General features: G+C 40.6%; 1 protein-coding gene across 1 annotated transcript in view; it reads left to right on the plus strand.

Moving 5' to 3' along the window:
- Positions 1 to 205: 205 nt before the first annotated feature.
- The window catches only part of KDM5B (lysine (K)-specific demethylase 5B), a gene marked incomplete at its 5' end in the record, with an annotated part of 22,928 nt that continues 13,527 nt past the window's right edge, over positions 206 to 9,606 (plus strand). The window contains 7 exon segments of the mRNA XM_008943157.1: positions 206 to 411; positions 3,976 to 4,069; positions 5,700 to 5,803; positions 7,053 to 7,211; positions 7,777 to 7,896; positions 8,310 to 8,468; positions 8,884 to 9,065. Coding sequence (XP_008941405.1) covers positions 206 to 411; positions 3,976 to 4,069; positions 5,700 to 5,803; positions 7,053 to 7,211; positions 7,777 to 7,896; positions 8,310 to 8,468; positions 8,884 to 9,065 — 1,024 coding nt within the window.

The raw sequence follows: 9,606 nt of genomic DNA on the forward strand, positions 1-9,606 counted from the left end.
AGAAACGTTTGGTGCTTGTGACATTTAAAGGCTGTCTTCAGCTTTATTTGAGATACTTTATTATGGTTATTGCATTTAGTAAAAGGGCAGGAAAAAGTGATTTTGTGACTTGTTTGAATAAGCAATGTTACAATTCTGATAGATACTGTTTTTATTAACTCAGCACGGTAATTTTTAAGGCCCTGTCTACGTTCTTTCACATTAGCCAGGGAATTGTTGTACACAAAGTTTGTAGAAGTGGAGGCAGAAATGAAGTCATCAGTTGTGTCTCTCTAGTGCTTGCAGAAGCCGGACCTGGCCAGCGACACGAAGGACAAGGAGTACAAGCCCCACGACATCCCCCAGAGGCAGTCGGTCCAGCCCTCGGAAAGCTGTCCCCCCGCCCGCCGCGCCAAGCGCCTGAGGGCAGAGGTGAGGAGCTGCCTGGCAGCAGCTTTGAGCTCAGTCACAGGACAGTGGTGCTTCAGTCGGGTCACCGAGTGTGTCTGCACAGTGAACAGCTGTCTAGTGTCCCTCTGCCATTGTCAAACGTACCTAAATAGCTGTAAACAAATGCATTGTGAGTTATACCGTCAGGATTATGGCAAATGTTAAAATGTGGTGCTGAGGTTTGGGACTGCTGAGAGGCTCTTCTGCTGAAGCTGTTCCACTTATACAGTAGATACGTGTGTATACCATAATAATGTTTTTACCATGATTATAAACAGTATGAGGCTCATAGATTAAAATACAGGTGACAAATTCTAGAAATGAAGCTTGTCTGTTGCAGCTTTAATCTCCATCATTTCCTGAGAGGACAGTAGTTATTCTTTAAATATATTGGGAGGTTTCTGTAAATCTTTATTGAGCTGAAGCCAGATGATAAAGCAGAGAAGGTTTTTATTAGAACATTGTTGTATTTCATTTTTTACTGACTTCTACCAGTTAGTGGTATGTTCACCATGCAAGATAAGGGAAAAAAGTTGCATAATGTTAGGTCAGTATGGTTTAGTACAACAACACAGGATTAATCTTATATCTGCTTAAGAAATAATTATTTGGATAAGCCTGAAATTTACTGGTAATATCTGCGTAGAGTTCTCAGGTGAAGATGTATTTTAGGAGATCATGATGAGTTTCCTTCGTTGCTGAAAAAATAATACTGTGACTTCAGTCTTCCCAGAGGGATGTTCCTGCCCTCAGGGGGCTCACTATTGCTTTTGCTGGAGCAGGTGAAGTGGAGGGGAGGTGTGTGCTCAGGAGATGGTCTCCTTAGTGGTGATGACATGAGTCAGGAAGGTCGTGACTGACCCTGTTTAAAATCCTGATTTCTCCTTAAGCTCATTTCAGGTTCTCTGTTAACTCCCATTGTTCTAGTCTTGGTCTTTATTACTACCAAGTAGTTCAGTTTAGTTGTTGCAAATTCTGCATATAATTTTTATGAGTTAATAAGTTACAATTAAGGTTTTCTAAAGCTTTTCCACTCAGATACACAGTTACAAGTAGATTTATAATTCTGAGAAAACCTCAGTAGTTTGGTCTGAAACTTTCCATCTGCCTGTGGTTGGAAGATGCTCTGTCTCACATACCCTTTAAAGACTAACAGCAGGGCAAGCATACACTGAAATTTTGGCTGTTTCCCTGTCAGTGGTGTCAGATGACACAAACTAACAAAGAATTCCCATTCTTGTCATTTCTGTGGAGGTTAGCTGCTCCTGCTTGGCCAAAACGCGAGGTTACCCTCTCATCCCTGTCCCTGAACTACTCATGCCATGCACCTCTTTTTTGTGGAAAGAAAATACTTGATTTGAGAATAGGACTGAAACCTTCAGAGCTGAGTCTGAATTATGCAGCATGGACTGACTCATTTAGCAAGGAGCTCTAGTGCTTTAAGAAAATGATTTCCAAAAGTTAGGCTTTGTTAATGTGAGTGTTTCTGTTCCATTTCAGTGCAAAGTTGGCTAAGCTGATAAATCAATTTTACACTGAAGCTACAAGCAGTTGATTTTTGCACTGATCTGGTTGCAGAGTATAAAGTTCAGTTCACATGTCTCAACGTTTTGGTCTAGTGAGGTATACATGGGTTTGTCAGTGTCCTGAATGGTGGAACCTGAGTTCATTCTCATGTTTACCAGTCTGATGTTTCCCACTTTTAAAATACGTTATCACCACCTACTATAAACCTTTAAAATGAAGTGAACTACAGGAAGAACTGTGAATTATCATTACTAGCAAAAAATGCAGCCTGTGGGATGTCAGTCTGCAGTGTAAAGACATCTTGCCCTTTCTTACCTGGTGAGTAAACACTTAGGAGAAAACACTTGTAACTAGGAAGAAAAAGGGCAATGACAGCTCGTTTTGAGATGCAAGGATTTAGATGCTGATGTAGGAAAGATAAGTGTAAAAGACCAGAACAATGCTGTGGAAGTGAGAGGGAGAATAGATATGATGAAAGGCTCAGGCTGAAAAAAAGAGCTGCTCTTGTGAAGCTAAATACAGGCTTAAGCACAGAATATAGATACAACTCAGAAGTTAAAGATGCAGAAGTTGAGGCATCTGTTACTGCATTGCTGAGGATCAGGGCAAAGTGATCTCGATTCAGCATTACTAAAGATCATGAACAGCATCCTTTTTGCCTGTCTCGAGCAATGGAACCCTTGCCTGTCTCATGGACACAGGGACTTGGACAAAGAGAACACGAAAAGTGAAGGGAAAATAATGTCAAAACCACCTCTGTAAAAATCCCAAACAAAAACAGAAAAATAGACCCTGAAGAGAACGCTAACACACCCTGCCCTTCAAATACCTGATGATACATCAGGCTGGAAGTCCTGCTTTAGAGCTAGGCTGACAAGTCCCATTGTTTGGGGTTCAGGGAGTGGTTGATAGTGGACTGACTCTGGTGAGTAGCAAGAGAATGGTTGCACGACCTCATTTCCTTAAATTAGGCTTAAAAAATACAGTGTTGAAGAAACCAGCCATTACGCTGAGGGGTTTGAGAATTGTTCTCTCGCAGTCTCAAAACTTCAGGGGAGGAATACCAGAATTAAATAGAAAAACATTCTGTGTTGAAAGCTCTACAATATGCTGAGTTCCCTGCTTAGAAGGCTGGCGTATGTTCTGCTTCTCCACAGTGAAAGAAAATTTATGAAAGCCCAAAGTTCCTTGCCCCTTTTTACTAAGTTCCACTGAAATAAAACTAAAACCATGGTATCATTAGTGAGTGCAGTCTTTTGGCAGGATTTCCTTTCAAATCTCTCCAGGTTGTTCCCTGTATTATTTGTCTCTGAACTCTTTTTTTAAATAATTGAACACAAATATTTCAGAAATTCAAGTTGCCTTTTTAGATTTGTTTGTGAGTATGAAATGGTTCTTTGAGTTTAAATGAAGTCCTCAATCCTTATCTGAGTCCCATCTGCCTGGAGTTTTCCTCAGTCAAGTTACAAGTTTTAACACCTCCATTGTACCTCAGTGAAATGGCTGTGTCTCACATCAGCTTGTTCCCTGAACCTCTGCAGTCCTCTCTTGGCATTTATCAGAGTGGATTAAGAATTTTATACAGAAATATTTTAATTTGGAAGTCAAAATTGTATTTTTCACAACACCACCCACGAGTTCTTTCTTTTCTCAGCTCTTGAAAGTATTGAAATGTGTATTTTAAAACCTTGCAGGGTCTGACAACAAAGTTACTTATCTGCAGAGACTTGCAGAGAGTTATTTAGATCTCAGTAGGCACTGAGTCAGGACTCCAAGGGCTGGACACAGGCAGCTTTGCCCCTTCCCCAGAGCAGCTGAGGGGCTGGAGCTGGTGCAGGGGGCTCCTGGGGCCCGCAGCCTTCCTGCAGCCCTGCGGGCAGTGCCCAGCGTCTGCTCCAGAATGGTCCAAGCAGCCCTGAGTTTAGATGGCAGTGGACATCCTCCCAAATACAAATGGAAGACTAGAGTGTTCCACCTGTGGACATTGCTGATCTTTTAAATTTATTTATTTTTTTTAAGGCAACCAATATTAAGACTGAATCTGACGCTCCCGAAGCCAGAACTCACAATCTGAGGCGCAGGATGGGATGTGCACCTCCCAAGTGTGAAAGTGGTAAGTGGCCAGGGGGAGCAAAACAAAAGGTGAATGCAATTTCTGTTACTTTGTACAAACTCGTTTTAAGACCAGGATTAAATTCATTAGTTGGAACAATTCAAAGTATTTTTAAAAAATACTTCTGCTGACTTAGTTTTTTAACTTGGAATTAATTGCAAAAATTCTTTTCATGGCTTTGAAATCTTTTTTCTTTTGTAAGTGGCTGAGTTTTTTGGAGAAAAGAAATTTTCAAAAAGAAAAAATTCTACTTTTTTAAACTTCATTGTCTCTTATGGAGTAAAAGGAAATGAGATTTGAGCCATATTTCTATTTTATATTTTAAATAGCTAGCAAGAATCAAATAGTTTTAAACAGTGAACTCTTTTAAGAATGTATCAGATTTCAGACTCTTCTAGGAAAGAATTTCTATTTGAAATCAGGGCATGAAACTCAGGAAGGCAAAAGGTAGTGTGTTGTGAACTTAACAATGAAGTTCCCATAATATGATTTTTAAATTCCTTCTGTCAATAGTCCTGACTCTAGTTATCTGCCCTTAAGAAATAATGAGTTCAGGCTGCGAAGAAATGTTTAATGCTATCAAACAGAAGAATAAGCTTTTTGACAAATAATTTGGCAAAGCAAATAGAAGAACTGTTTACAGCTACTTAATCATTGAAACAACTAAGCCATGTGTCAGTCTCCTTTGTTCATTCAAAATCTTTTTTCATGAATCTCTGTAAATTTTGCTCTTTTTTAACTTGAAGGTTTTTTTCTTTATGGAGAGTCTCTAGGCAGTAACCTTTTTCCCCTCTGAAGAGAAGGAAAAAGCTCTAGACATTTTTTTTAACACTTAAGTTTCTGACAGACATAGACATTTTTCACTTCAATATATTTAGTAGCTCTTGGATGCCAAGAAATGCTTTGGATTCCCTCATATTGGGGTGTGAAGGTCTCTAGCTATCTTGTAACTTTAGCTAAGGACTTCATTGTCCCCTTGTCTTTAGCACTGGGGCCCTGGGATTCTCCACACTCTGTTGTGTGGATTTGGGTGTGGGTTTTCTCATTCTTCTGTATAACATCAGGAATGGAGACTTGAGTAGAGACATGCCCAAATTAAGCAAGAGTGCAAGAATCTAGAGGAACTGCTTCTTTGTCAGGTCACTTCTGCTGGATGCTGATCGTTGATGACACAGCTTCATGAAAGCTACCACTGCAAGAAACAAGTGTGAAGATCATCTTAGGAAGCTGTCGTGTTGTTTCATGTGTCCATGTGACACGCTGCTGTAAAACTGGGGGAGTAATTCAGCCACGTTTCTTAACATCACAGAGAAACAAGATCCTAGTTTATGCAGATACTCGTCGTATAATTTAAGTGGGATTTAAAATACTCAAAAAATGCAGGCTTGTGGTAGTCATTGCTAGCTTGTGATGGCATGCTTGGTTTTTCTGATGATATCAGCTTCTGTAGGCCTTGCAAGTGTTCAAATCTTATCTTAGCCAGCTGAAACAAGTGTGTGTGGGATCACAATTAATTCCACAAGTAACCTGATGTGATGCAGTCTGATAAGTAATAACAAAATAAATAATAAGTAATGCTAAGTGTTAAAACATTTTGTAATAGCCTCTTTTTCTTTTCCTGTTACACCAGAAAAGGAAATTCATAGCACAGTGAAACTTCCTGAGAAGAAAGAACAAGCTGGGGAGCCAGAGAAAGACAAATCCAAAGTCCGATCCAAAAAACCCACTAATGCTGTGAGTACATGCTGCCTTCCTGTGGCTTTGCTGTGCCTGCAGGTGTTTCTGGGTTCCTCTTGGGTGTGTAGTGACATCTCAAGTCATTTATATCACACTAGGGACTCTTGTATTCTTCATGTAACCCTGTGCTTGAAACAAAGCAGAATCTGTGTCTTCTGGGATATGCACAGGCATAAAGCTTCCTGCTGTTACAAAGCTGAAAATATCAGGATAGTTGAGTTTCACTGTCTCTAACTAAATAACATGTTATCTGCCTCCAAGGTACAGTCTCAAAACAAGCATTTTAAAAGAAGAGTCCAAATAGAAGTGGTTCTTCTGTGAACTGATATCTCTCCCCATTGTTCTTTAACTTCAAGGGAGCTTAATCCAAGCTCTGTCACCCAGCTCTCCAGAAGACCTGCCACTTACTCCACAATTTCAGCACTAACCTATAGCTAGATACCTGAGAATAAAATGTGCAGATACAAAAAGCCTGCCCCCCCAGTAAAGAAGTTTGGGGAGAGGGAGCAGGAGATGTTTGTTTTACATAAGGCAACAGGGTCTACTTGACCTCACAGCTCTAGTCTGTATTTGAGAAGAGCCTTCCAGTCTGTTGCTAGTGAAGGTGTGGTGGAGGGCAGGCAGCAGACAACCCTTCCCACGTTTGGAGTGCTTCTCCTTGGACCTTGGTAGCTGCTGTGTGAAGCCTCCATCAGACAACTTCAGCTGCTGCCCTCCTGCCCCAAAGCACACAGCTCTCCTGGGACTGGAGCCTTTCCAGATGAAAATGAAGGTCTTGACCACTATCTCTGGGGAGAAAGAGGAACATGCCCATCAGGAAGAACCTCCTTCTGTCTTCTGAGGCTTTAAACAGTTGTTCTCAGAGGAGGATGTGCACACATGCTGCACGTGAAAGCAACAAGAAAAAGGGTTTGTGAGGGACCAGCAGGTTTCCTGTTGTGCCTGCTGAATCCCCAGTGCTGCTAGACTGGTTTAAACTGGCCTGGGCATGGGGTCAAGTCTAATGTCAGTTGGAAAAACAACACATGGAAGAGTTTGCAGCCCTTGTGGCCATTCCTTAAATGACAGAAGGGGTTATCTAAACTGCTCCGTCACTATTTGCTGTGTGCTTGTTGCATTTCTAGTTGAGACATGAAGTAAAAATAAGCTTTGACAAATGTCACAGATAACCGAGTTACCAAACTGCTCTGTCACCAGGAGTTACCTTAAGTGCTCAAATTCCCACTCTGGCAATTTTTTGTTACAGGTGGATTTGTATGTGTGTCTCTTATGTGGCAGTGGTAACGATGAGGACCGTCTCCTGTTGTGTGATGGCTGTGATGACAGTTACCATACTTTTTGTTTAATTCCACCCCTTCATGATGTTCCCAAAGGGGACTGGAGGTGTCCCCAGTGTTTGGCTCAGGTAATCTGACAAACCATAAAAGTTAGGCTGAAGCTTTTATTTTGTGGGGTTTTAAAAAAACTTGATCCTAGGGATTGAAAATACAATTTGTTACTACTTATGGTTGTGCAAACAAGGTGATAGAGGTAAAGCTAAAATGAAGACTGGGCATGCTTCAAACTGGAAAGCAGTTGATATTTTAGAGCCAAAAATTGATGTGCCTTTAAAGAATACATTAGATTTTAATTGACACCTTTCCTCTGTATTTAAAATTGTAGTCTCGCTCGGTGTGTCAGTGTGGAGGTTTGTGCATCTGTTTTTTGATTAGCTTTTTATTAGAGGAAGGAGAAATTAGGCATATTACTTCATTAACGTTTATGCAGACATTAATAAATGTTGTGGTTTGGTGAATTAAACAGAGTAGTTTCTTCTTCTGACCCCTTGTGACTCGGGGCAGTCGTTTCATTTCAGTCAGGGTCCCGCTGCCTTATCCATCAGCTGCTCTAAGAGTGGCCCATTTGTGTAAAAGCAGAGAACAGATGATCTTATTGATACATTATAAGAGTAATTATCTTTACAATTGCAGGAGTGTAATAAGCCTCAAGAAGCATTTGGGTTTGAACAAGCAGCAAGGGACTACACGCTTCGGACGTTTGGAGAAATGGCAGATGCCTTCAAGTCAGACTATTTTAACATGCCAGTACACGTATGTTCATGGTTTTATCCTCATCCCATAAGTCATTTTTTGTGCTTAGTTAAAATATACAACTTTTGAGAGGGAGGGAGGAATTCTGGTTTTGTATGGGATGGAACCTCAAGTCAGAGGTTCTCATTTCTGGCAGTGAATCCCTGTTCTTGCTGGTGACACGTCACCCCCACTTTTCAAGAAGTGTCTGTAAGGAAGAGAAAACTGCCACCCATTCCTGAGGAGAGAGCAGCACCATGTGCTGGGGGAACCAGATTTCTGCTGCTTTTTTTTCTTCTCTTGTGAAAAACAGTTTTGACTTGGGGAAGTGCTTCAAGCTAATGGAGATTCCTCCCAGATAGCTTTTGTGCACATGCTTCTTACATACTGATCCTTCACTATATACTCCTTGTTTTTCTCCTTCCCATGTCTAGATGGTCCCCACCGAGCTGGTTGAAAAGGAATTCTGGAGACTTGTTAGTACCATTGAAGAGGATGTGACAGTAGAATATGGAGCTGATATTGCTTCAAAGGAATTTGGCAGTGGCTTCCCAGTTAGGGGTGGGAAATTTAAAGTGAGACCAGATGAAGAGGTAGGTCTTTATTAGCTCACTGGGTATGTATTTAAGTTTTTATTTAAATAAGTCTCTGGTTCAAAGCACAACAATGGAACTGCATTGCAAAGTGTTTATCTGGCACAGTGTATGAAGAGAATTACATCAGAGTTTTGAATAAATAAAATTTGCTGTGATCAAACGTTAAAAGCCACAGGTTTATCTTAGAAGTTAATAAATAACTTCCAAACTAATTTTAACAAAGAAGGTCAGATATGGTTTGTGAAAGGAGCAAAGACAATGGAGATTTTGTGCTTTGATTCATTGACCCGTTTCTTCTGTTTCTCAGTTGGGAAAGATCCTTTTATTCTGTTGCCTTCTTAGCAGTTTTAATTTCTTGGCTTTTTTTCCCTTTATGTTGTATATACCTGTGACTGTTCTGTTTGATTTTCAGGAATACCTTGATAGTGGCTGGAACTTAAACAACATGCCTGTGATGGAGCAGTCTGTTCTTGCTCACATCACTGCAGACATATGTGGGATGAAGTTACCCTGGCTGTATGTGGGGATGTGCTTTTCCTCATTTTGTTGGCATATAGAAGACCACTGGAGCTACTCCATTAACTATCTGCATTGGTGAGTTTGAGGAATGGACTCAGGCTGAGAAGTAATCTCCCTTTCATTCCACCTTCCCCTTTTTAATTAGGGGACTGAAACCAGATTGCTGGAGTTGAGGCCAGAATAGCCCTTGCAGTGCTGCAGCAGCAGGGCTGCCTGTCAGTGTGACTCCTGCATTGATTGGCTTTTGGACAAGAAGTTGTGTTTTGGAAAGAGACATCCAGTCCCAGTTTTAAAAATCCATGAGAGGTGCAGCAGATACTCCATCAAATATTTTATTATCCTCAGTATAAAACTAAAACCCATGCAAGTTTTTTTCATTTTTTGAAATCTAGCTTCAACCAACAATCTTAGGATCTTGCATATTTTTTTGTCTGTTAGATGGATCATTCTATCATAAATCCTCTCATCAAGTGAGCACTTGTCAGCTGTAATCAGGACAGATCTTTGCTATCTCACTGGTATTCTGAACAAATTGAACTCCTTTATCTTCTCACATCTGCTTTTCTAGAGTTTGAATTATTCTTGTCAGTCTTCCTGAAGCCTGTCAAGCTCTTTC

This window comes from Merops nubicus, unplaced genomic scaffold (assembly GCF_000691845.1).
Source record: "Merops nubicus isolate BGI_N331 unplaced genomic scaffold, ASM69184v1 scaffold16646, whole genome shotgun sequence".
Taxonomy (NCBI): domain Eukaryota; kingdom Metazoa; phylum Chordata; class Aves; order Coraciiformes; family Meropidae; genus Merops; species Merops nubicus.